Here is a 27,929-nt window from a genome sequence, read left to right on the forward strand (position 1 = left end):
ACTGGATCGTGTCCCCGCTGCTCTACTTCCAATCCAGCTCCCTGCTAATGCACCTGGGAGGGCAGTAGAGATTGGCCCAAACAATTGGGCCCTTGTACTAATGTGGAAGACCTGGATCCTGACCCAACCCTGGCCTTTGTGGCCATTTGGGTAGTGAACCAGTGGATGGAAGCGCTGTCTCTCTCTTTCTCTCTCTGTTTCTGCCTTTCAAATAAATGAAATAAATCTTTAAAACAACAATAACAATAACAAAAAAGGAACATACTTCAGGCTACCACAATCTACCAATAACAAGTAAATATATGTACTGGATTTCATTATCCTTCCAGACTTGCTTTAATTCCCTTTACTACGTCATCTGAGACCCTTAATAAATGTGAGCAAAATGCAGTTATTCCCCAATTCTACCTCCTCCCTTTCACATTTAGCTATAGTTCTTTGGAGACTTTCTTGAAGTACTCTCAGGCAGAAGTGCTTACCTCTCTTTTCCTCACCTTCTGCCCCAAGATACATGGCTTCTTTTATTTTCTTAACTCAAAATATGAGATGTTTTGTCTTCTGGCTTCATTCAAAAATACTTTTTTTTCTTTCCTACCTCTACCATCTGGTGACATTATCCTTGCTCCATAATCATTATTAGCATTCTAATAACCCTCAAGAATACTCTTTTTCTCTCCCCTCTAATTCCTGCCATTTATCCTGAACAACTCTGAACCCATACGAAGTCGTTAATAACTTGGCTTTATGTTCCCTGACTTTAGTAAATGGCCTAACTTCCATTGCTCTTTTAACAGCCTACCATGAAAATCATACTGAGGGTGTCATCCTCATGTAAAATTGCTCTATGCTTGAAAGCTTAAATTAGGAAATCACTTTCTGATCAGTCTTCTATTCTACCATGTCTTTTATTTCTTCACTGGTAAACTTTTAATCTCATTGAAATATCTTCTTTCAACAACTTGTTCTCTCCCTATCAGACCTCTCCATAATTTATTTCAACTTTACCCACTTTGAGTAAAATGATCAATGAGTTCAGCAATTCTAAAATTACACCTGTTTTCTAAAACCCTATCTATCTCCTCTTGCTATTCAGTCTCAACACTGTATGAATCTAGTCATATATTTCTTTTCCTTGACTTAAATATAGCAGGTTTCTTTCATGATTTTTTTTTTTTTTTTGACAGGCGGAGTTAGTGAGAGAGAGAGACAGAGAGAAAGGTCTTCCTTCCGTTGGTTCATCCCTTCAAATGGCTGCTACGGCCAGCGTCTGCGCCGACCCGAAGCCAGGAGCCAGGTGCTTCCTCCTGGTCTCACAGAGGGTGCAGGGCCCAAGGACTTGGGCCATCCTCCACTGCATTCCCGGGCCACAGCAGAGAGTTGGACTGGAAGAGGGGCAACCGGGACAGAATCTGGCGCCCCGACTGGGACTAGCACCAGGAGTGCTGGCGCCACAGGCGGAGGATTAGCCTAGTGAGCCGTGGCGCCGGCCTTTCTTTCATGATTTGATCTCAATCTCCCTTCCTGATTTTCATCTCTTGACCCTTCCCACATATAGCTGTTTACAAGCCAGACCAAGATTCTCAGTTTCTCAGAGGACTAGAGATGTTTCCCAATGCTGTGCTTTTGTACGTGTTACCTCCTTTGCTTTTGCTTCAGGCCCCACATTTACCTGGTGCTATGAACTGGATTTGGCTCCTTAACTCATGGAAATCTGAAGTCCCAAAGACATGTTTTGATGCTAATGACACGATGGAGACTTGATCCAATTCTGGTGTTCAAAGGTGGGGAATTTGGGAAGTGATTAGATTGGATCCGGTTGCTTGGGTGGGGTGCACTGGCTGAGTCATCTTGGCTTAATAAGTACAGAACACAAGGATGAGCATGTTCCTTGTCTTTCTGCTTCATGGTTCACCATGGGATCCTTCCTCTGCACATATTCTGCCTTCCAGCACCCTCATCAATACTCCAGACCCATGAGTTGCCTGATCTCGGACTTGGACTTCCAAGATTGAGTGCTGAAATCTTCTCTGGTAAGTAGCTTTAGTTGTAGTAAATAATAAGAAGCTATTGGATATACCTGGAGAAAGTATATTATATTTTTAAAATTCAACATTCATTGGACCTGCTTATCAAACTTACCCTCTACTTCCCAACACTAACACTCAACATTGTAACTGTTTCTGAGTTGTTAAAATAATTTGGTCATTGAAGACTTGGGAGTGGATAAGATCATTCAAGGAACGACATTTTTTTTACAGTTCCTCTTATGTTAGATAAGATAAAGAGGGCATAAATAATATCCTCAAATATAATTTCTGGTAAGAGAAAGAGGTTAATAAATTATCACAATTCAATGAGATTCATACCACCATGGAGGTTATGTAAAAGGTATAGTGGGGGCTGGCGCCGCGGCTCACTAGGCTAATCCTCCGCCTGCAGCGCTGGCACACCAGGTTCTAGTCCCAGTTCGGGCACCGGATTCTGTCCTGGTCGCTCCTCTTCCTGTCCAGCTCTCTGCTGTGGCCCGGGAGTGCAGTGGAGGATGGCCCAAGTGCTTGGGCCCTGCACTCGCATGGGAGACCAGGAGAAGCACCTGGCTCCTGGCTTCAGATCAGTACGGTGCACCAGCCACAGCGGCCACTGAGGGGTGAACCAACAGAAAAAGGAAGACCTTCCTTTCTGTGTCTCTCTCACTGTCCACTCTGCCTGTCCAAAAAAAAAAAAAAAAAAAAGGTATAGTGAGAGGGAATCGTAGTTGTGTAAATATGGAAATGTGCACTGATAAGGTAACGTTAGAGCTGAGTTTTTAAGGACAATAAAACATATTCTAAACAGAAGAGAAAAACACATACAAAGAAGCAATATCTGAAATTATTAACAGTTGAGTTTAGAGGTCATATTTAATGACAGCATTCTGCCCATTGGGTCACTTTTTGGCTAGCAGCTGAAGGCTACCACTATTGAGAAGTTATAAAAAAAAGATGGTTGGTATTGCTCAAGTCAGAAGAAAAATCAAGTAGTATACAGACAATACACCTATAAAACACCTATTTATCAATCAATGGCCAGGTAACACATCATTCCCTTTGTGAAACTTTCTAAGACTCTTCCATTTGGTTGTAAGTCAAACTGATGTCTTTGTTTCTAACACAGGTTGTAATCAGCTCATCTACACTATCTTAAAATGTGTCTATATGTTATGAATCTATACCATTAAACTCTCCAGAGCAAAGAACTAAGGCATGGTGGTACCTAATTATGTTAGCTGAATACAACTGCATATCATCCCTTAATAGAATTTACAAATGAATAAATGAAAAAAGGTATTCAAAAATAATGAACATATACTGAAATAAGTTTGGATAGAAAGTTATATAAACTGCTATGGTATACTAAAGATGAAGCAACTGAGGGATGATGTAGTAACTGTAATTACTTCTGATAGAAAAGAAGAAAGAACTGAAAAAAGAAATTGCTTTATATTTTAAAGAATTTTTTCATCAAGATCTTTGAATAGTTTCTGTAGAATTACCAATCACTGACTCAAGCAGAGACTAAACTTTGCACTTTGCATTAAGCTAATCAGATCTCAGATTGTATTTTCAAAAGCAAACATATGCAAAAATGTTCTCTAAACCTTTAGAAATCATTGTAGAAAATTACCTTGCCTTTCTATTATCCTTTCTATATATACATATCGGAAAGAAAAAGATGATGAATTCTTCAGTAATTATGAGCCAAATGAAAACATTGCTTACTTCTTTACAACAAAGAGAAAAGATGCCTATCATTCAATATGCAAGCATCTAAAATGAACTCACTTTCCAGAACACTATATGCTACAATCTAGACTTTGACTCCATATATCTAAAAAACAAAACAATAACAAAATTCAAATGTTACTGCCTTTTGGAACCTCATTTTGAGGTTTGTTTCAGTAAGTATCAAAAAGTAGGTCATAAAAACCTCAGTAAAATCAGTTATAGATTCTTCTGTGCAAAGCTCTAATGCTAATGGGATTCCTCCCAGCAGTTATTCCAACACATAAATACTGTGGCAAACAATCCATTTTGCTACTACAGTGGAAATGTATATTCCATTTGTGATGATTTTACCAATTTGGCAAAGCCATATTACTCAGGTGTTTGGTTAAACTTTATTTTGGATGTTCTAGGGTGAGATTACCATTTAAAACAGTGAATTATGAGTAAACCAGACTTGCCCTTCATGATTTAGGTGGGCCCCATCCTTATAGTTGAAGTCCTAAATAGAAGAAAAGACTGCTCTTGTTCAAGCAAGAGGGAATTCTGCTAGCTGCCTTTGTGGACTTGAACTGCAACATCAGCTCTTCCCAGGGTCTTCCCACTCTGCAAATCTGGGCTTCCAGCTTCTATAATCTCAGGAACAAACTCCTTAAAAATCTCTCCCTGTACCACCTTCTGTCTCTCTATACCTACCCACCTATCTACCTACCTTCCTATCCACCCACCCACTCATCTCTTAACAGTTCTAATTCTCTTGAAAACCTTGACTAAAAACCACCAGCTCCTAGAAAAGAGAATCATTTAAGCCCTTCCAACAAATATGTCCACACAAACATTAGGATGCTGTACCATCTTGTAACACTGCACTATACCTCTGTCACCGTAAGACCACCGACTGAAGAAATAAGGGATACAATAGTTACCTTTAAATGTAGAAGGTTTGTTAGGGAGCAAACATTGTATGTTTATCCAGGGGCTAAAAATGGGGCCAGTGTGTAGCAGTTGCAAGGAGGAAAATAAGAGATTAACATTTAAAAGTGCTGTTTTAAATCTTAGGTTTATCAAAAAATGAAACAGATCTTATCATAAAAAATGAAGTCCTTCATAAAGACAGAATAATTATTTGCTAAGGATGAGACAGAAAAGGATTAACAACTGGAGATGAGGTTAGTAAGGTATTTACAAACTGCAAAATTAGATGACAATATCATTAAAATACTGTCCCAGCCCTAAGGCTAGTGAGTTAACAGGCCTGTAGGTATTAGAGCAGACGGTGCTATAAGCTTTGTAAAATCACCTATCTCTTCACTGCTGACCATTATTTATGACCCATCTTCCTCCTGTCTCTGACTTTTGTCTCATCATTCTCCCCATTCCAATTCCATCATTTGTTACATAAAGGTTAAGAATACAGAAATGAGAGAAAAAAAATCTAGAAAAAGCAAGTGCTTTAGTAAAAGATCTTTCTGTATCTGTGTAATAAACACATTTTAATTGAACTTTCATAGGTATTTTTTCCAACAATTTTCTTCCTTTTCTTTCTTTACAAGTATAAAGTCTTCTGCCCTTTAAATAAATACATCTTTAAAAAAGTGTAAAGTCTTAAAATGATATAATAAATTTTACTTTCCTATTTGATAAACAGTTGCTCTTATTTTTTATATTCTTATTTATAAGAAATAGTAAAAACAAAATACTCATTTAAAAAATAGCTACAGACTTCAACAAAATTCCAGACTCTTTTCTTCAAAGGCCTAGCACAATGCTTACATTTATAATCCTCTAGACAGTATGATAGTATCTTATTTATAGATTAGACTAGATAGATTGTGTGAATACTGATATTGTCTTTGATTCATCTTACTCTGCATTCTTTTCAACCCACAAAAAAGTATGTATATTACAATCATATAACTTAAAGTGACAGATCAGTACATCGGCATCTTCTGAAAGCTTAGTAGAAATGCAATTCTTCGACAGCACCCTGAAATTACTGAATCAGAATCTCTGGGTACAAATCCCAGGTATCTGGTTTAACAAGATCTCCAAAGAACTTTCAGTACTCTTAAGTCTGAGAAGGATTGTTCTGGTATGCTGCAATCCAAAAGAAATATGTAAGCCCGGCCATTTGGAGGGTGAACTAACGGAAGGAGGACCTTTTTCTCTGTTTCTCTCTCTCTCGCTCTCTCTCTTTGTCTAACTCTGCCTGTCCGGAAAAAAAAAAAAAAAAGAAAAGAAATATGTAATCCCAATATGTAACTTTAAATTTTTTAGCAGGCATATTTTTAAAAGGTAAAAAGAAGGAGCAGCACTGTGGTGCATCTAGTCAAGCCACTGCCTGCAATGCTGACATCTCATGAGTGTCAGTTCAAGCTCCAACTGCTCCACTTTCCATCCAGCTCCTGGTAATGTGCCTGTGAAGGGAGAGGTAGATGGCCCAAGTGCTTGCGCCCCTGCACCCACGTGGGAGACCTGGATAGAGGTTGTTCCAGTCTTAGCCATTGTGACCATTTAGAGAGTGAACCAGAGGATGAAAGTTTGATCTCTTTCTCTAACTCTCCAATCTCCCTCTCTGTTACTCTCCCTCTCTATAACTCTACCTTTTGAAAAAAATAAATATGTAAATTTTTTAAAAAGAGAAAGCAAAAAGAAACAGATGACATTAAGTTTAATAGATATTTCATTTACACAAAATATCATTTAACATGTAATCAATATAAAAATTAAGTCATTTTATATTCTTACTTTTTAATACAAAGTCTTTGAAATTATACTATGGGAAACGGTGACTTGATCAGCATAGCCCTGACTGTTAATGAACAACTTAATACATTATCCCTCTTAGTAGTTTTTTTGTCTGTTCTACTTAATATGACTGGTTTAATTCTGTAATTAATACACAGTTATTCTTAAGTGTTGAAAATTAACTGAAATGTGATCCCTGTTAAACATAAGAGTGGGAATAAGAGAGGGAAGAGATATATAATTTGGGACATGCTCAAGCTGACTTGCCCCAAATGGTAGAGTTAGAAACATACTAGGGGATTCCAATTCAATCCCATCAAGGTGGCATGTACCAATGCCATCTCACTAGTCCAAGTGATCAATTTCAGTTCACAATTGATCATAATGAAAGGACTAAGAGTCAAAGGGAGCACATAAACAAGTCTAGTACCTGCTAACACTAACCGATAGAATAAATAAAGGGGAGAGTGATCCAACATGGGAAGTGAGATACTCAGCAGACTCATAGAATGGCAGATGTCCTAAATAGCACTCTGGCCTCAGAATCAGCCCTAAAGGCATTCGGATCTGGCTGAAAAGCCCATGAGAGTATTTCAGGCATGGAAAGCCAAGACACTCTGGCAAAAGATCTCTGTGAGTGAGATCCCAGTGGAAAGAACAGGTCATCAAAGAAGGAAGTACCTTTCTCTGAAGGGAGGAGAGAACCTCCACTTTGACTATGACCTTGTCTAAACAAGATAAGAGTCGGAGAACTCAGAGGGCTTCCATAGCCTTGGAAACTCATGACTGGAGCATAGGGAGATAACTGATGCCATAGACAGGAGTGTCAATTGGTAAAGTCAACAACAGGAGTCACTGTGCACTTACTCCTCATGTAGGATCTCTGTCCTTAATGTGCTGTGCATTGAGATTTAATGCTATAACGAGTACTCAAACAATATATTTCACTTTGTGTTTCTATGGGGGTGCAAACTGTTGAAATCTTTACTTAATGCATACTAAACTGATCTTCTGTAAAAAAAAAAAAGAAAGAAATTATCAATTCCTAACTTGACTCTCACTGGGATTAAACATGACAATAGGTCTGATCTGATTTCATCATCATTTAAAAAAATCATCTATTGTTTTTCACTTTATGTTTCTGTGTGGGAGCAAACTATTGAAATCCTTACTTAATGTATACTAAGCTGATCTTCTGTATATTAAGATAATCGAAAATGAATCTTGATGTGAATGGAAGGGGAGAGGGAGTGGGAAAGGGGAGGGTTGTGGGTGGGAGGGACGGTATGGGGGGGAAGCCATTGTAATCCATAAGCTGTACTTTGGAAATTTATATTCATTAAATAAAAGTTAAAAAAAAAAGTGAAATTAGATCCTCATCTAAAATATATATCAAAAACATATTTTTGAACATAATACATATAAATTAATTTTGATAAAAAATATATACTTTACAAAGCAGCTTTTAAAGGAAAAATGATTCAATAGATTTTATTACTTCTCAAAATGTCTCACTGGTAAATTCCTAAGTCCACATAATGATGAAACTTTATTTTATAACACCAAATGTGTACTCAGGAAAGCTGAAATGTAATACTTAAAAGTGAAAGTGTTTATAAACTATGCAAGAAAGCATTCTAGAGGTAATACAACCTCTTGGACTTGACTCACACTGAAAAAGGTAATCTATTCACTACAACAACAACAAAGAAACAACCAATCAAACTGAAAAATGGGCAAAGGACTTTAATAGACAGTTCTCTAAAGAAGAAATACAAATGGCCAACAAATATATGAAAAAGTGTCCAACATTACTAACCATCAGGGAAATGCAAATGAAAACCACAATGAGATATGACCTCACCCGTCAGCATGGCTACAATCCAAAACACGGAGAGTAATAAATACTGGCTAGGCTGTGGAGAAAGAGGAACATTTATACACTGTTGGCAGGAATGTAAATTAGTGTAGCCACTGTGGGAAACAATGCAGAGATTTCTTTAAAAACTAGAAACAGTCTTTCCATAGGAAGTGGCAATCTCACTACAGGATATATTCCCAAAAGACTTGAACACAATGTATCAAACAGATATCACCATGTTTATAGCAGCACTGTTCACAATAGCCAAAATTTGGAATTAATCAAGGTGTCAGTCATCAGATGAATGGATAAAGAAAATGTAATATATATGCACAGTGGAACACTATTCAGCTATAAAAAAAAAAAAAAGAATGGAATTCTACAATTTGAAGCAAAATGGACACAACTGGTGGCCATCATGTTGAGTGAAATAAGCCAGACCCAGAAAGACAAATATACATATTTTCCTTTATATGTGGGAGCCAAATTTTAAAAAAGAAGGAAAGAGACAGAGAGAGAGGGAGAAACGTCTGTATCAGTGTTGCTGCAAATACAGTTTTGTAAAACTTTGTTTTAATATTTGTGAAACTAATGGTTAAGGATGTTATACTACTACAGTTCTTTTTTTTTTTTTTTTTTTTTTTTTTTTTTTTTTTGACAGGCAGAGTGGACAGTGAGAGAGAGAGACAGAGAGAGAAAGGTCTTCCTTTGCCGTTGGTTCACCCTCCAATGGCCGCCGCTGCAGCCGGCGCACCGCGCTGATCCTGGCAGGAGCCAGGAGCCAGGTGCTTTTCCTGGTCTCCCATGGGGTGCAGGGCCCAAGCACCTGGGCCATCCTCCACTGCACTCCCTGGCCATAGCAGAGAGCTGGCCTGGAAGGGGGGCAACCGGGACAGAATCCGGCGCCCCGACCGGGACTAGAACCCGGTGTGCCGGCGCCGCAAGGTGGAGGATTAGCCTATTGAGCCACGGCGCCGGCTCAGGATGTTATACTACTACAGTTCTAATGATCTGTGATTACTTTAAAATTTGCTATTTATGGGTGAAATGGTCATTTTTCCATTAAATTATTGTTTATAACTATTGTCTATATTCCTACCAAACCAGCTTTCTGCTTTTTTACTTGTAAACTTCTTATTTAAGTGAAATATTAAGCCTTTTTACTGTAATGTAAATTTACAATGTGTTAGCTCAAAAACAAAAAGAAAGGGAAAAGAAAGGAGGGTGGGAGGGAGAGAGAGAAGGGAGAGGGAGGGAGGAAGGGAATATTATGTTTTCAGAATAGTATCTACAAACCATATTGAATCTGCTAAAGTAACTAAAAATACAAGTTTTTTAATAAACAGTTGCTACATATAAAAAAAAGAAAGAAAAAATACATTCTCATATGTAAAATAAAAAAGTTCCAATAACAATATTTATATAGCATAAAAAAATAAGATTAGAGGTGGGCCCTTTTTGGTCAGTGAGTTAAGTCACCCTAATGACTGGATTAATGGTGTCATGGGTTAGGCTTAGAATGCTGCCATCCATTATGTGAGGATCCTGTAACAAGGCATCATCAATGAGGTGCAGCACATCAGCTCACTTCAAACCTGCTAGTGCCTTAATTCTGGACTTGTCAGGGCCAGAGCTGTTGTGCAGCAGGGAAAGCTGCCACCTCCAATGCCAGCATCCCATGTGGACACCAGTTCAAGTCCTGTCTGCTCCACTGGGGATCCAGCTCCCTGTTAATAGCCTGGGAAAAGCAGCAGAGGATCCCAAAGTGCTTGGGCCTCCATCACCTACATGGAAGACCTGGAAGAAGCTCCTGGCTGCTAGCTTCAGCCTGGCCCAGCTCTGTTATTGTGGCCATCTGGGGAGTGAACCAGCAGTTGGAAGACATTCTCTCTCTCTTTCTCTTTCTCTCTCAAACAAATAAACAAATATTTCAAAGAAAGAAAGAAAACAAAGTTCTATTATTTATAAATTACCCAACCTGTCATATTGCTACATTAGCACAGACTGACACATTAGTTTAGTATTTATAGTAGTCTCCCTCTTTTTCCCAGGGTGTATGTTACAAGATCCACAGAGGATGCCTGAAACTGCAGACAAAATCAAACTCCAAATATATCATGTTTTTTCCAACTCACACATACCTATAACAATGTTTAATTTATAAATCAGGTGTAGTAAGAGAATAAAAATACTGGGGCTGGCACTGTGGCGCAGTGGGACGACGCCCTGGCCTGAAGTGCCGGCATCCCATATGGGCGCCGGTTCAAGACTCGGCTGCTCCACTTCCAATCCAGCTCTCTGCTATGGCCTGGGAAAGCAGTAGAAGATGGCCCAAGTCCTTGGGCCCCTGCACCCACATGGGAGACCAGGAGGAAGCTCCTGGCTCCTGGCTTCAGACTGGCGCAGCCCCAGCCATTGCAGCCAATTGGGGAGTGAACCAGCAGATGGGAAGACCTCCATCCTCCCCACCCTATAACTCTGACTTTAAAAAAAAAAAAAAAAAAAAAAAAAGGGCCGGCGCCGTGGCTCAATAGGCTAATCCTCCACCTTGCGGCGCCGGCACACCGGGTTCTAGTCCCGGTCGGGGCGCCGGAGTCTGTCCCGGTTGCCCCTCTTCCAGGCCAGCTCTCTGCTATGGCCAGGGAGTGCAGTGGAGGATGGCCCAGGTGCTTGGGCCCTGCACCCCATGGGAGACCAGGAAAAGCACCTGGATCCTGGCTCCTGCCATCGGATCAGCACGGTGCGCCGGCTGCAGCGGCGACCATTGGAGGGTGAACCAACGGCAAAAGGAAGACCTTTCTCTCTCTCTCTCTCTCTCTCACTGTCCACTCTGCCTGTCAAAAAAAAAAAAAAAGAGTCAAATAGCAATGGAGAGTTATCTCCTTCTGGAGATTGCAAATAATGAGAATTTTTTTGACTCTTATGAAGTATAATGTTTTGAAGAAAATCAGACAGCAAACAGCATGAACCAGCACAGTCATATCTACCTTCTGTTACGTAACCTCATGGCTTGTGAGGGTTTCATGATGGTCTTTCTCATTCTTCCAATCAGATTCAAGCCTTTTTCCATGTTGCCTTTCAACAAATTCCTGTCCTCTCCCTTCTGCTATATAGATTTAAGCACACAGATCATAATTCAGCACTACACACTGTCTCACCCTTAGAATCTAACCCCAGAACAATGAATTTAAATTTCCTTTTAAAATGTCTTCACCCTACACTGAACAACCTAATCATAATATATTTATTCATGAAATATGAATAAGTTCATATTATTTCACTTCTAAGCTGCATTTTCCATCATATATTTTCTGGCTCAACTCAGAAATCCACTTTAATCAGTTACTACACAATCCAAGAAATGTCAGCCTATAAGCCTCAATAAAGCATTTGTAAATATAAGATGTAAGAAATGTGTTGAAACAAAATCTTGTTTCAAATTCCTACATTTTATATTCTTTTTTCTGGTAATAAGTCTGAAATTCAGTTACATATTTTACACTTACAGCTTGCCACATTTCAGGTTAGCCTTATTTCAACTGTTCTACAGCCATGTCAGAGAATGGTTACTGTAACGGACAAAGATTCTTCTGGAGGTGAATGAGTACAGTATTTCCTGTGGTTTTTTTTTTTTTTTTTGATATCTTTGCTATTTATTGAGCAGCTTGTCTCAATATAAAGTTCTTATTACTTGAGTTAAATGAAAATATTGCTTCATTATTGAAATGTGTATTGCTACTGAGAAGTCTGATGCCTTTCTGATTTTCTTTCCTTTGTAAATTTTACTTGATCTTTTCTATATTACTATCCTTACAATTTCTTCCTTTGTACTTTTTTTCCTTTGAAATTGAAATTATTACTCTATTTTGTCTTTTAAGTTGACTGCTCTAGCCAATTTTCACAAGTACATAGTAGGCCTTTTTAATATGTAGATGCTGATTTTCCTTGACTTCTAGAAAACTTACAAGTTTAGTATCTCCTCTGTTACCTTTTTCTGTCTTCTTAAGAACTCCAATTTCATGCATGGTGGATCTTTTTTGTTGTCTTCTACACTGATCATCTTTTGTTTGAACCTTTATTTTGTTTTCATTCTTTTGCATGTTCTCATCCCTTCCTTATTGCCCCTTATAAAATTTTCAAATGCTGTGGCCTGCACTGTGGCATAGTGGGCTAAGCCTCCACTTGCAGCACCAGCATCCAGTATGGGCAGTGGTTCCAGTCTCAGCTGCTCCTCTTCCAATCCAGCTCTCTGCTATGGCCTGGGAAAGCAGTAGAAAATAGCCTAAATGCTGGGCCCCTGCACCCACTTGGAAGAACCAGAAGAAGCTCCTGGCTTCGGATTAGCCCACCTCCAGCTGTTGCAGCCATCTGGGGAGTAAACCAGTGAATGGAAGACCTTTCTCTCTGTCTCTCCCTCTGTATGTAACTCTACCTCTCAAATAAATATAATTTTCAAATGCCTCTACTCTTCTTTCCATATCTTACAATTTATTCCTAATTTTAAAATGATTCAGTCATTTTTTCATGAATTTCTTCTGGTCAGCACCCATTTTACATCTTCATGGTGTTTATAAATTTCAGCTTTAGGTTTCTGATTTCTGACATGTGGGCTTTTCTCTTCATACCTTCAAAAGCTTAAGGATGTTTAACATCATTTACAGTGTTCTGTTACCGATAACTGCTTCATATGGTTTAGGAGACAAATTTTTAATAGATAAAATGTTTTGATTCTTATTTGCTACTTTATTCCTTGTAGCATCTTTGTATGTATCTCTCACTGAAATTTCCTATTCAGTGTCTAAGCTTTATTTTCCTTAACTAGTGATAAAAAAAAGTTGTATGCAGTAAGGGTAAAGATTTGAGATAAATGCCTAGGCTTTAAGTTGAAAACCTTCCCCCTTCTGAACTGAAACCAAATGAAGTGATTAATGTGTCTTCTGATTGTGTGATTTTCTTATTTTTATAGAACACTTAATTCTCTCCTCCTCCCACTTACTTTCTTCTTTTCACGAAGTATACAGGAAGGAAGAACTCCTTTATCCCCCAAAGTGGTACTCTCCTGACCTGTCGTACGGGGTGCTACACACTTCAAAGTAGCCAATGTTCTAATTCAATCTAAGATTACAGCTTAGTATTTTCCTATTAGAGTAGGAATTTTACTTACATTTTTTTTTTTTATTTGAAAGGCAAAGTTACAGAGAGAGAGGGAGGGACAGAAAGAGAAATCTTCCATATACTGGTTCACTCCCTAGATGGTCACAATGGCCAGTGCTAGGCCAGACCCAAGCCAGAAGCTTCATATGGGTCTCCCACGTGGGTGCAAGGGCCCAAGGACTTCGGCCATCCTCTGCTGCTTTCCCAGGCACATTACCAGGGAGCTGGATAGGAAGCAGAGCATCCAGGACTCAAATTGGCAACCATATGGGCTGCCAACATCGCACGCAGCAGCTTTACCTGCTATGCCACTGCACCAGCCCCAGGAATTTTGCTTTCTCTCTCTCTCTCTCTCTTTTTTTTAAGAGTTATTTATTTATTTGAAAGGCAGAGTTACAGAGAGGCAGAGAGGCAGAGAGAGAGAGAGAGAGAGAGGTCTTTCTTCCACTGGTTCACTCCCTAGATGGCCGCAACAGCTGGAACTGAACTTCTTCCAGGTTACCCATGTGGGTGCAGGGGCCCAAGCACTTGGGCCATCCTCTACTGCTTTCCCAGGCCACAGCAGAGAGCTGGATCTGAAGTGGAGTAGCCGAGACTGGAGTGGGCACACATATGGGATGCTGGCACTGCAGGCAGCGGATTTAACTGCTATGCCACAGCAAAGGTCCGAATTTTACTTTCTAATTTGAGCTCCTGGTTCCTTACTCCCCTTTTCTTTTTCATGTAGTCTCTGTACTCTTGACTGAAATCACTCCACGGTGGTCTCTCAAGTTGAGCAGGCTAGATTTCGATGTTTATTTCTTTCTCTAATAATATTAATTCTGTTTCCCAGTTATACTGAAGGTAGAGATTATGGTCAGTTGGTTTTATCTGATGTCATTGTTGATTTGTATGGATTTTCAGAAAATATTTGGAAAGATTTAGATTGAGTTAGCTACCACTATACTCTGAAATCCAAGAACCTTAACTCATTAGGAACTGTCAACATCTTTTTAGTTGACAGATTTGGTATAGTTTAGAGTCTCATACAGTCTTCAAACGCTACCTTTACTTAGTATGAACAGAATCTCTGGGAGTTTATGATTTGTATCAGTCATAAACCTTCAGGGACAATGAACACTATAACTAAAGAATTACTATAAAAAATGAATAAGCACCATAATGAAGAAAAAAGGGCACTTCTGTGGCACATCTGATAACTCGTGATAAAAAAGTTGTATCTACCCTCCTTATTATTATTAAATAATAAACTAAAATAATACATTTTAATTTCTAAAAAATCAGCAATATTTTGTGCTCAGTGATTAGTTTTACTATAGCTACTGGGGTGGGGACTAATAAATTTCAAAACCCCTTAGTGAAGAAGTAACTTTGCTACTCGCAGTAAAATCTATTTAGATACAAGAGGGTGGGGAATGTCTGACTCATTAGCTGTATAAGGCCTGTGAAATCATTTGGTGTGGCCCTGACAGTTACCACAAGTGGTATCTGAAATTCAATAAGTAAATAGCCCACTAATTTTTTAAGTTGATAATTTCATATGGCCTGCAAGTGATGTTATAAATATACAAACATCCCTTAGCAGAAAGAAAAAGAAAATGTTTCCCAGCCCTGCATTAGAAGCATAAGGCAGACTGAAAGCAACTGAAACAAAAAGGTCTTACTGCTAGAGAAGATCCATGGAGTAATCTATATTAGCAGTTGGTGTATGTAATTAGGTATGCCTAGCATTGTAGCCGAGTATGGAACCTGGAATCAATACAACAAATAAAATACAAACCAAGAAATAGGAAATAAACAGATTAGTCTTGTGGATCTAGATATTAAACACTTTCTTCTTCAAAGACAAGTTAACCTGTGTTTGTCTCATAGAGTTGTTCTACACAAAATAAATAATCATATAATTCTTGTATGAAATCAGAATTTTTACTAGGAAAGTAACAAAGCAAATTTTAAATTACAAAGGAAAATATGACAGCAAGGCAGAAGAAGAGAGCCTCATTCTTCAGGAAGAGTTTAAAGTTGCTGGAGAATATTGCTGCGTTGTTTGGTGATTCTCCCCTCCATGTGATCTGTTCCCCATGTTTTAACATGGAATAAAATTAATAGAACTTTTATTATGACAAAAACGGTAATTTGGTTCTTTGTCTTAGCTTTTAATTTTTGCTGGTAGTTTATCCTGGAAGGTGATGCAGAAGTCCTGCTCTTTTTGTCTTAATGTTGAGGGATGAAAAGAGGTAGCTTATTGTTTTAATTTTTCAAACAAACATGAAATAGAGTAGCTATACTGTAATTCAACAAGCATTTACTGAGAATCATCTAAATATAATCCGAATTAAGAAACTAGAATAAACAGAAGCTGATTTCTTGGCTGGTAGCCTTCATATATTTACTGAAAACATTTTTAAAACTGAGATCTGAAGTATTTATGTGAGTAAATGAATGCCTCTCATTCAGATCTGAGATTTATAAAAATATCTTACTTAAACAAAGCGTTTTCTATAAAATCTACTATGTATTCAATTCTTGTAACTCTCATCTCTCTCCCCCTTTTTTTTTTTTTTTTTTTTGGTAAGATGGATGTATTTATTTGAAAGTCAGATTTACAGAGAGAGAGAGGGAGAGAGAGACAGATGTCTTCGATCTGCTGGTTCACTCCCCAAAGGGCCACAACAACCACAACTGGGCCAGGCAGAAACCAGGAGCCAGGAGCTTCTTCTGAGTCTCCCATTTGGGCCATCCTCCTCTGCTTTCCCAGGTACATTAGCAGGGAGCTGACTCAGAAGTGGAGCAGCCGGACTTGAACCAGCACCCAACTGGATAGGTTCTGCAAGCAGTGGTTTATCCTGAGGGGCCACATAGCCAATCACACGCTCATCTTTTAAAATTGGCAGACACTGAATTTAATGTCAAAGAAAGGGAAGAGGGAACCATTCTAGTCACACATCAAAGTAAAACTTTCATAATATGATCATTTACAATGCACAATTCAAATGTACTAAATTCACACAGTACAGATTTTTCAAAAGCATATTCTTTCTGAAATATCCTTTCCAGGGCCGGCACACTGATGCAGTGTGCTAATCCTCCGCCTGCGGTGCCGGCATCCCATATACACACCAGTTCTAGTCCCAGCTGCCTCTCTTCCAATCCAGCTCTCTACTATGGCCTAGGAAAACAGTAGAAGATGGCCCAAGTCCTTGGACCCCTGCACCCACGTGGGAGACTGAAACCGAAAGAAACTCCTGGCTCCTGGCTTCAGATCGGTGCAGCTTCAGCCATTGCGGCCATTTGCGGAGTGAACCAATGGACAGAAGACTTCTCTCTGTCTCTCCCTCTCACTGTCTATAACTTTACCTCTCAAAAAAAAAAAAAAAAGAAATATCCTTTCCAAGGACAAGTGAGACTATTGTAAAACAAAATTTTAAGTTCACATTTCCATTATACACATTATCATGTTGTATTTGTACAAAATGGAGAACTCTTTTTTGACCAGGTGCAATTTTGGTGCAAATAGTGAGATTTTTTTTTTTGTAAAACAACTGACACCAAGGAAGAATTATGAAATTAAAAGTTCTCCATCAAAAAAAAAAAAAAAAAACATGTACAGACTCATTTAAGTTAAATGTTATCATAAGAAGACAGAAGTGTCAATGGGTCAATCTACTTAGGCAAGTAAGAATGATGAAAATAAACATTACAGAAAATTATATATTACTTTTTATGGTCTAAAACCAGATATTTTTAAATTATATTAATAAATACCTAAATAATAAATATTATCAAGTCTATTCTCAAGGGGAAAAAAGGTTTATTCGCCTTTATACTAATAAATATTCAGAACTATTTTAAAGAAAAAGCAAAAACTTAAGATCACATTAACATCTAGCTTCTTGGAATAACTTCATGTTGTGAACTAAGAGTTCGATTCCAAACTCTTACTTCTGACACATCAATGCAAATAATCTTACCCAATCTTTCTCATCCTTTAGATTGTGATAATAAACCTACCTCATGTAGTAAGGAAAAGACTAGGAAATAAATAGAGTCTGTGGCATACAATAGGTGCTCTCATGACAGACACAAGTATAGCACAAACAGAATTAAGGCAACAAATGAAAATCACTCTATACCTCTGCATTCACTGTCATACAGAAATTAGTGCATGGAAATATGACAAATCAAATGCAATAATACCATGTGTTAATTAATGAACAATTATGTAATTTCTATTTCTAGTATTTATCACACCAAAGTCTTGTCTCAATTTCAGGGGATTTTTAGTTGACTATTGATGGTTTTTCCAAGTTAATCTACATATACACACATAATTTTAAAGTAAAATTACTTTAAATAGTGACCATAAGATCTCATGTGAAAAAATGTCAAATGTTTTAGGTTATCTTCTCTGTTTCTCCTCTCTCCCCCTCTCAACCCACAAATAAGCAGTCTTTTCTAAAGCACAAATGTAGGTGTTCAGCAAAAAACAACTATAATGTTGTCTGTTAGGAAGGAAATAATGGCCTCTTTCTGAGGCTGGTATTAATGTCATCACCACCAATCAATTCCTCCTTTCTTTGCTTATCAATTTGGCTTTGAGTTTATTTTGAGGGTGGGAGGTTGAGTGGGAGGGTAGAACATGTAACACAACCTCAGCACTCAGGGATAGGACTCAAAAACATTCAAGTTATGTCAATGCAAGTTATTTGTTCAACTATATATCAATTTCTGAATGACTGCTGATTCGATTTTTTTTTTGCTTTGCATTTGAGAAAAACATAATGGAACTTACTATTTTGAGCCAGGGCTTGAAGCAGACAATCCAAGCATCCTTCTAAACTATCCTCAGTCTTGTCAACAGCTGTTATCTTCAGCTTCTTTAAGGTATCACTGAGATTATCTGTTTAAATAAAAGTGAAAAATTCGAAACTCAACCAACCTTATCACCATCATATTTCACATGGTAAAAGGATAAACAGTTAACATTAATATGCAAAAGATTTCCACTATAGTGAATTGCCCTCTATCTACATTCCAAAATGGCATTGCACTGAACTATTACAAATTTTTAAATAAATCTTTGTCCATTTAAATCAAGTATGAAGCATGTGTGAGACATGAGGAAATATTCCATAGATAACCACAGAACATCTTTTTCTGTGTTCTTATATTTTATTGAGCTTCAAAAAAAAAAAAATCAGCTACCAACTATGGTTGAGAAAAACTAAATGTCCAAATATTTCATTTTGGTATTCTCTTGTATTTTAAATATATAAAATGAAAGCAAAATTTTGGAAAAGTTTCAAAATAATATGACTTCAAAAAATATAGTGTGGGGGCCATTATTATGGCACAGTGGGTTAAGCCGCCACTTATGACACTAACATCCCATGTTGGAGTGCCTTTTCAAATCCAGGTTGCTCTGCTTCCAATCCAGCTCCATGCTAATGTGCCTTAGAAGGCAATGGAAGATAGTCCAAATACTTGGGCCCCTGTCACTCAAGTGAGAGATCCAGATGGAGATCCTGGCCCACCCTTGGTTGTTGCAGCTATCTGGGGTGTGAACCTGCAGATGGAAGATATCTTTCTGTGTCTCTCCCTCTCTCTGCCACTCTGCCTTTCAAATTATAAGTAAACAAATTTCAGGGCTAGCACTGTGGCAGAGCAGGTTAAATCACAGCAAGTACCAGCATCCCATATGGGCACTGGTTCAAGTCCCAGCAGCTCCACTTTTGATACAGTTCCCTGCTAATGCATCTGGGAAAGCAGTGGAAGACGGTTCAAGTGTTTGGGCCCCTGTCACCCATGTGGAAGACCTGGATGATGCTCCTGGCTCCTAGGTTTGGACTGGCCCAGTCCTGACTGTTGCAGCCATCTGGGAGTGAACTAGTGGAGGAGATTTCTCTCCCTCTATAAATCTTTAAAATAAATAAATAAACAAACCTCTATTTTAAAAAAGTGATTCCTACAAAGCCTACCTTAACACTTTCATTTGAAAAACACTTCACATCAAAGTACTACTTTAAGCTGAAACACATATATTTTGGCTATGTCCTCCTCCTAAATCATACGTGGATTTCTCTAGACCACAGATTCTTAAAAAACCTCATTACGGTAGGAAAACATATTGAGGAGCCCAAAGAGCTTATCTTTATATTTCTATTGATGTTTAACTTATTTAGATATTAAAAACTGAGATTTAAAAAACATCAATTCATTTGAAAGTAAAAATTATCAACCTTTTACATGTTAAAATAACTAGCATTTTAAATGAAAATAACTATATTTACAAAATAAAAAATTAGCAAGAGTGGCTAATTATTATTACAAATCTCTATAATACAGTTTAACAGAAAATAACCTCATTCTAATATCTGCTTCTATATTCAGTATTTTGTGACGTGTTACTGTGGTTGAGTAAGTGAAAACAATTCAGCCTCCCATACATGTACAGGTAGAAAATGGAAGTATTTTTAATTATTATGTTGGATTCTTGTGAATATTCATTAATAGTATACTAAAATTTCCGGCAGGTTAGCAGCCATGTGAACTCTGAAAAAAATATCAATGAACATTCCAACTGCTATATTAAAATCCATTGATCTCAGGCTGGCGCCACAGCTCACTAGGTTAATCCTCCGCCTTGCGGCGCCGGCACACCGGGTTCTAGTCCCGGTCGGGGCGCCGGATTCTGTCCCGGTTGCCCCTCTTCCAGGCCAGCTCTCTGCTGTGGCCAGGGAGTGCAGTGGAGGATGGCCCAAGTGCTTGGGCCCTGCACCCACATGGGAGACCAGGAGAAGTACCTGGCTCCTGCCATCGGATCAGCATGGTGCGCCGGCCGCAGCGTGCCGGCCATTGGAGGGTGAACCAACGGCAAAGGAAGACCTTTCTCTCTGTCTCTCTGTCCACTCTGCCTGTAAAAAAAAAAAAAAAAAAAAAAAAAAATCCATTGATCTCTTGTGCTTTGGAGCTCCTAGGCATACAAAACATCAACATGTATTGATCATTTAAAAAATATTACATCAGGGGCAGGTGCTGTGATACAGCAGGTGCACCACAGTTTAGGATGCCCACATCCCATTTTGGAGCATCAGAGATCAAGTCCCACCTCCCCTCCTGATCCAGGTTCCTATAATACACCTGGGGAGGCAACAGATGATGGCTGGGATTCCTGCCACCTAAGTGGGAGACCTGGAAAGAGTTCTTGGCTCCTAGTTTGGGCATGGTGCAACAAAGGAAACTGAGGGATTTTGGGGAGTGAGCCAGTAGGTGGAAAATCAATCTTTGCCTCTCCCTCTCTTGCTGCTTTTCAAATCAATCAATCAATCAACCAAACTTTTTAAAAAGTATTAGTACAGGAAGTTATGCTTGTCTTTCAATTGTTGACATATTTCATCACACTATTTCAAAGTAATGCATTTGTTAATATCACTAATCTTATTTTAAAATGAATATTTTAAGTATTGGGAAGCTGTCAAGTTCAAGGTGGTCTAAGTTTTCTAAAATTCTAATTTTTTTCTTGAGAACTCCAATTTTCTCACAAGCAATACTGTCAACAACTTTTTCTCTGAATGACAAACTAACTTCATTCATTCTGGCAAACAATCAAACTTAAAAAAAAAATCTCTTGGTTCATTCATAAACAAAATGGTAATCCTCAGTGGAAGGCGGAACCTCCATCAGCTCCCAAGTGCTTTTCTTTAAAGAAACCATCAGATATGATGCACTGAAAGTGTTTTATGTATACCTGCCACTTCATCATGCAGAATATTTTGAAAATGAGGACTTAAAGGCTTAGGGTTTTTTTTCTTTTGTGTGTGTGTGTGTGTTTTAAGATTTATATATTTATTTGAAAGGCAGAGTTACAGAAAGGAAGAGGCAGAGAGAGAGAGAAAGGTCTTCCATCCACCAGTTCACTCCCCAGATGTCCGCAATGGCTAGAATGGAGCTGATCCAAAGCCAGGAGCCAGGAGCTTCTTCCAGTTCTCCCATGCAGGTGCAGGGGCCCAATTACTTGGGCCATCTTCCACTGCCTTCCCAGGCCATAGCAGCAAGCTGGATCAGAAGTTGAACAGCCAGGACTCAAACCGGTACCCATATGGGATGCTGGCACTGCAGGTGGCAGCTTTAACCTGCTGCACCATGGTGCCAGCTCCAAAGGCTAGGTTTTAAAAAATACTTTTTGTAGTAAATCATGGATATTCTTTGATGGAATAGTTACATATTGTGTTCTCTTTTACTTCAAGTGTGTGCCGGCAGACAACAATAACTACAGTATAGGTTTGTGCTGCTACCCCAATTGATGCATACCAAATCACAGAAGTTTATTTACTCAAAATTGCTGCAATCACCACTTTCAGTGCAAATGGCAACATAGTGAAAAAGATAAATAATGTCTTGACGTTATGAAGCAAGTAAGTTTGCTCTCATGACTCTCCTAATAGGAAACTAAGGACCTTCAGGATTAGCATTCCAGATATTCTCTTACTTCCAAGTAAAGTACACATTTTAATAGATTTTTGTACACTGCCACCATGACAACTGCAAAAATATGATGTTTTCTTGCTATGAGTGCTAACTTACAGAAAAAAAGACTTAAAAATAGACATCAAATAATCATATCTCTAACTGAACCTACTAAAACTTGTGACTAACATAAACCTAAAACTACTCTTAATTAAAAACCCCAAGTTATCATTCACAATTAAGGTTAACATTTATTTTCTTAGGAGACACAATGAGAAATTGATTTTTTTCTAAAGTAAAATCATATCCAACTCCCTATGAGCTAAACAAAATTACAGGGCATTATAGCTCAGGTTAGTAGATATTAAATTGATGCTTCTGAAATAAACTATGAATATATAATATCTAAGTTCCCATTATTGAAAGTCACAAAAATGATCACAACACTGAGAAAAAAAAACAGGACTTAGAATATTAGTCAAATTACAATTCCTCAGAACTACCAGTCAACAAGTTATAAGAACAGTTAAGACTAACAGAGTAGTACTGTATGTTTTAAATGTACTGCCTTATCTGGTGCATACAATACTCCTAAAGCAGAATATAAATGTACTCTTATTATACTCATTTTACTAATCTAAGTACTTAGTTGATCCTTGCTTCTTCTTACTTATATGGTTTATAAGTGAAGGCACAGAAAAGTGAAATAATTTGTACTAAAATCACAGAGGTAGAAGAGTAAGACTCTAGATTTAAACCAAAGCACTTTACTCCAGGGCACATTCTTTTAACCTATATACCCTATTGTTTCCCTAGTGTATTTAATGAGTACTTACTTGTACATTACCATATTAGAGTCTACAAGAGACTATTTTGAAGATAAATATTTGAATGTAATTAACATTATAAAGTAAAACAGTTACATTATAAACTAAGGTTTTAAAAATTAGATAAAAATTACAAAATACAAAGTAATTTTTTTAAACTTTTATTTAGTAAATATAAATTTCCAAAGTACAGTTTATGGATTACAATGGCTTTTCCCCCCCATAACTTCCCTCCCACTCGCACCCCTCCCCTCTCCCATTCCATTCACATCAAGATTCATTTTCAATTCTCTCTATATATACAGAAGATCAATTCAGTATATATTAAGTAAAGATTTCATCAGTTTGCACCCACACAGAAACACAAAGTGTAAAATACTGTTTCAGTACTAGTTATAGCATTACTTCACATTGGACAACACACTAAGGACAGATCCCACATAAGAAATAAGTACACAGTGACTCCTGTTGTTGACTTAACAATTTGACACTCTTGTTTATGGCGTCAGTAATCACCCTAGGCTCTAGTCATGAGTTGCCAAGGCTATGGAACCCTTTTGAGTTCGTCAACTTCGATCTTATTCCAACACGGTCATAGTCAAAGTGCAAGTTCTCTTCTCCCTTCAGAGAAAGGTAACTCCTTCTTTGATGGCCCGTTCTTTCTACTGGGATCTCACACGCTGAGATCTTTCATTTAGGGTGTTTTTGGTTTGTTTTGTTTTGTTTTGTTTTTTTGCCAGACTGTCTTGGCTTTCCATGCCTAAAATACTCTCATGGGCTCTTCAGCCAGATCCGAATGCCTTAAAGGCTGATTCTGAGGCCAGAGTGCTATTTAGGACATCTGCCATTCTATGATTCTGCTGTGTATCCCGTTTCCCATGTTGGATAGTTCTCTCCCTTTTTTATTCTATCAATTAGTATTAGCAGACACTGGTCTTGTGTGATCCCTTTGACTCTTAGACCTATCAGTATGAACAACTGTGAACTGAAATTGATCACTTGGACTAGTGAGATGGCATTGGTACATGCAACCTTGATGGGATTGAATTGGAATCCCCTGGCACATTTCTAACTCCACCATCTGGAGCAAGTCCAATTGAGCATGTCCCATATTGTACATCTCCTCCCTCTCTTATTGCCACTCTTATATTTAACAGGGATCACTTTTCAGTTAAATTTAAACACTTAAGAATAATTCTGTGCTAATTACAGAGTTCAACCAATAGTATTAACTAGAACAAAGAAAATACTAAAAGAGATAAAGTATTAAATTGTACATCAACAGTCACAACAAGGCCTGATCAAGTCACAGTTTCTCATAGTGTCCATTTCACTTCAACAGGTTTCCTTTTTGGTGTTTGGTTAGTTGTCACCGATCAGGGAGAACATATGATATTTGTCCCTTTGGGACTGGCTTAATTCACTCAGCATGATGTTTTCCAAATTCCTCCATCTTGTTGCAAATGACTGGGTTTCGTTGTTTTTGACTGCTGTATAGTATTCTATAGAGTACATGTCCCATAATTTCTTTATCCAGTCTACTATTGATGGGCATTTGGGTTGATTCCAGGTCTTAGGTATTGTGAATTGAGCTGCAATAAACATTAATATGCAGATTTTCTGTTTGCCAATTTAATTTCCTTTGGGTAAATTCCAAGGAGTGGGATGGCTGGGTTGTATGGTAGGGTTATATTCAGGTTTCTGAGGAATCTCCAAACTGACTTCCATAGTGACTTTATCAGTTTGCATTCCCACCAACAGTGGGTTAGTGTCCCTTTTTCCCCACATCCTCGCCAGCATCTGTTGGTAAATTTCTGGATGTAAGCCATTCTAACTGGGGTGAGGTGGAACCTCATTGGGGTTTTGATTTGCATTTCCCTGATTGCTAGTGATCCTGTACATTTTTTCATGTGTGTTTTGGCCACTTGGATTTCCACTTTTGAAGAATGTCTATTGAGGTCCTTGGCCCATCTCTTAAGTGGGTTGTTTGTTTTTTGTTGTGGAGTTTCTTGATCTCTTTGTAGATTCTTGTTATTAACCCTTTATCTGTTGCATAGTTTGCAAATATTTTTTCCCATTCTGTCGGTTGCCTCTCCACTTTCCTGACTGTTTCTTTTGCAGTACAGAAACTTCTCAATTTTATGCAATCCCAATAGTTAATTTTGCCTTTGAATGCCAGTGCCTCCTGGGTCTTTTCCAAGGAGTCTTTGCCAGTACCTATATCTTGCAGGGTTTCTCCTACGTTTTCTAATAATTGCATGGTGTCAGCTCATAGATTTAGATCTTTAATCCATGATGAGTGGATTTTTGTGTAAGGTGAAAGGTAAGGGTCTTGCTTCATGCTTCTGCATGTGAAGATTCAGTTTTCCCAGCACCATTTATTGAACAGATTGTCCTTACTCCAGGGATTGTTTTTGGATCCTTGATCAAATACAAGTTTGCTGTAGATGTTTGGGTTGATTTCTGGTGTTTCTGTTCTGTTCCATTGGTCTATCCATCTGTTTCTGTACCAGTACCATGCTGTTTTGATTCTAACTGCCCTGTAGTATGTCCTGAAATCTAGTATTGTGATGCCTCTGGCTTTGTTTTTGTTGTACAAGATTGCTTTAGCTATTCGAGGTCTCCTGTGTCTCCATATGAATTTCAGCATTATTTTTCCAGATCTGAGAAGAATGTCTTTGGTATTTTGATTGGTATTGCATTGAATCTGTAAATTGCTTTTGGGAGAATGGACATTTTGATGATACTGATTCTTCCAATCCATGAGCGTGGAAGATTTTTCCATTTCTTGGTATCCTCTTCTATTTCTTTCTTTAAGGTTTTGTAATTTTCATCATAGAGATCTTTAACGTCCTTGGTTAATTTTATTCCAAGGTATTATATTGTTTTTGTGGCTACTGTGAAAGGATTGATCTTAGAAGTTCTTTCTCAGCCGTGGAATTGCCTGTGTATACAAAGGCTATTGATTTTTGTGCATTGATTTTATATCCTGCTACTTTGCCAAACTCTTCTACGAGTTCCAATAGTCTCTTAATAGAGTTCTTTGGATCCCCTAAATAAAGAATCATATCATCTGCAAAGAAGGATAGTTTGACTTCTTCCTTCCCAATTCGTATCCCTTTAATTTCTTTTTCTTGCCTAATAGCTCTGGCTAGAACCTCCAGAACTATATTGAATAGCAGTGGTGAGAGTGGGCATCCCTGTCTGGTACCAGATCTCAGCAGAAATGCTTCCAACTTTTCCCCATTCAATAGGATGCTGGCCATGGGTTTTTCATAAAATGTTTTGATTGTATTGAGGAATGTTCCTTCCATACCCAGTTTGCTTAGAGTTTTCATCATGAAAGGCTGTTATAGTATTTTATCAAATGCTTTCTCTGTGTCTATTGAGATAATCACATGGTTTTTCTTCTGCAGTCTGTTAATTGATTGTTTTGCAAACATTGAACCAACCCTGCATACCTGGGATAAATTCCACTTGGTCTGGGTGGATGATCTTTCTGATGTGTTGTTGCATTCTATTGGCCAGAATTTTATTGAGGATTTTTGCATCTATGATCATCAGGGATATTGGTCTGTAATTTTCTTTCAATGCTGTATCTTTTTCTGGCTTACAAATTAAGGTGATGCTGGCTTCATAGAAAGTATTTGGGAAGATTCCCTCTTTTTGGATTGTTCTGAATAGTTTGAGAAGAATTAGAGTTAGTTCTTCTTTAAATGTTTGGTAGAATTCAGCAGTTAATCCATCTGGTCCGGGGCTTCTTTGTTGGGAGGGTCTTTATTACTGTTTCAATTTCTTTCTCAGTTATGGGTCTGTTTAGGTTTTCGATGTCTTCATGGTTCAATTTAGGTAGATTGCATGTGTCCAGGAATCTATCCATTTCTGATAGATTTCCCTGTTTGCTGGCATACAAGTCCTTGTAGTAATTTCTGATGATTATTTTTATTTCTGTGGTGTCTGTTGTTACGTTTCCTTTTTCATCTCTGATTTTATTGATTTGGGTCTTTTCTTTTTTAGTTAGTTGGGCCAATGGGTGTCAATTTTGTTTATTTTTTCAAAAAACCAGCTTCTAGTTTGGCTGATTTTTTGTAATGTTTTTTGGATTAAATCCTATTGATTTCTTCTCTGATTTTAATTATTTCTCTTCTCCTGTTAGATTTGGGTCTTGTTTGCTGCAGTTTTTCTAGATCCTTGAGATGCACTGAAAGCTCATTTATTTGGTGCCTTTCCAATTTCTTGATGTAGGCACGTATTGCCTACATTTGTCTGTTTTATGTAACTTTTTTTTTTTCAAAACTAATTTCTTTTCCCAACTTGTTTTCTAACTTTATCAAAAATTATCTCCCTGTCTTTCCCCATAGATACCTACACTGGCATCAGGTTCCTTTTTAATTCTTTCTTTTCCCTCATCCTGTCAATAATACTTCTTGCTTGACATCCCTTCCATTAAGTTTCAGTTCATCCCTGCCCAATCCCCCTAAGGCTTGTCCTTTGCCTTAGGTCCTCAGGTTTATTCTTTGTCAATGTACCTACCCATCATTCACAGCTAATCACCAGCTGTGATGCAACCTCCCCTACCATATTTTATGCAGTATCTTTTTGTTACAATCAATGCACTACTTGGCACATAGGTAGCAACCAGTAAATGAGTGAATGAGTGAATAAGGTAATCAACCAGTTAGTTTTAGAAAGCTGTCTAGCTACCAGCCTTTGTATCATATACTTGGGGCCAAAGTGTGCCAATAGAGAAGGGAAGGGAAGCACTACCTGTGAAGTTCTTACTATACACTCCATAGGATCAGAAATATAAATGGAGGGATTTAGTTTTTTAATATAAAAAGAGATCGATTCAAGTATTTAAGAATATAAAAAATAAGAAAAATTACAAAGAACAATCTACTTTCTAAAAATTTGTAATCATTAAAACATTCAGTCTTTCCATGGGAATAATTACTTTCATATTAATTTTTGCAGCATGAAACAGAGTGGTACTGGCACAAAAACAAGATGGGTAGAGCAATGGAACAGAATAGAAACACAAGAAATAAATCCATACATCTACAAGCAACTTATCTTTGACAAAAGAGCTAAAATCATTCCCTGGAGCAAGGA

At 37.9% G+C, this 27,929-nt stretch overlaps 1 protein-coding gene and 1 long non-coding RNA gene across 7 annotated transcripts in view; one reads left to right on the top strand and one right to left on the bottom strand.

Moving 5' to 3' along the window:
- The window catches only part of RAP1GDS1 (Rap1 GTPase-GDP dissociation stimulator 1), a 170,356-nt gene that overhangs the window by 110,599 nt on the left and 31,828 nt on the right, over positions 1–27,929 (bottom strand). For 4 of the 6 annotated variants that reach the window (XM_070047837.1, XM_070047841.1, XM_070047840.1 and 1 more), the window contains exon 2: positions 18,317–18,424. The exons of the other annotated variants lie outside the window; for them this stretch is intronic. In XM_070047837.1, the coding sequence (XP_069903938.1) occupies positions 18,317–18,424 (108 nt within the window). The remainder of the gene's footprint in view (positions 1–18,316; positions 18,425–27,929) is intronic. 6 annotated transcript variants of the gene reach the window in all.
- On the top strand, positions 1,655–27,926 carry LOC138843530 (uncharacterized). The gene is made up of 3 exons (XR_011378341.1): positions 1,655–1,781; positions 1,950–2,030; positions 27,792–27,926. It is a non-coding gene; the product is annotated as an uncharacterized lncRNA (long non-coding RNA).

The sequence above is a fragment of the Oryctolagus cuniculus genome, chromosome 8 (assembly GCF_964237555.1).
Source record: "Oryctolagus cuniculus chromosome 8, mOryCun1.1, whole genome shotgun sequence".
NCBI classification, from domain to species: Eukaryota; Metazoa; Chordata; class Mammalia; order Lagomorpha; family Leporidae; genus Oryctolagus; species Oryctolagus cuniculus.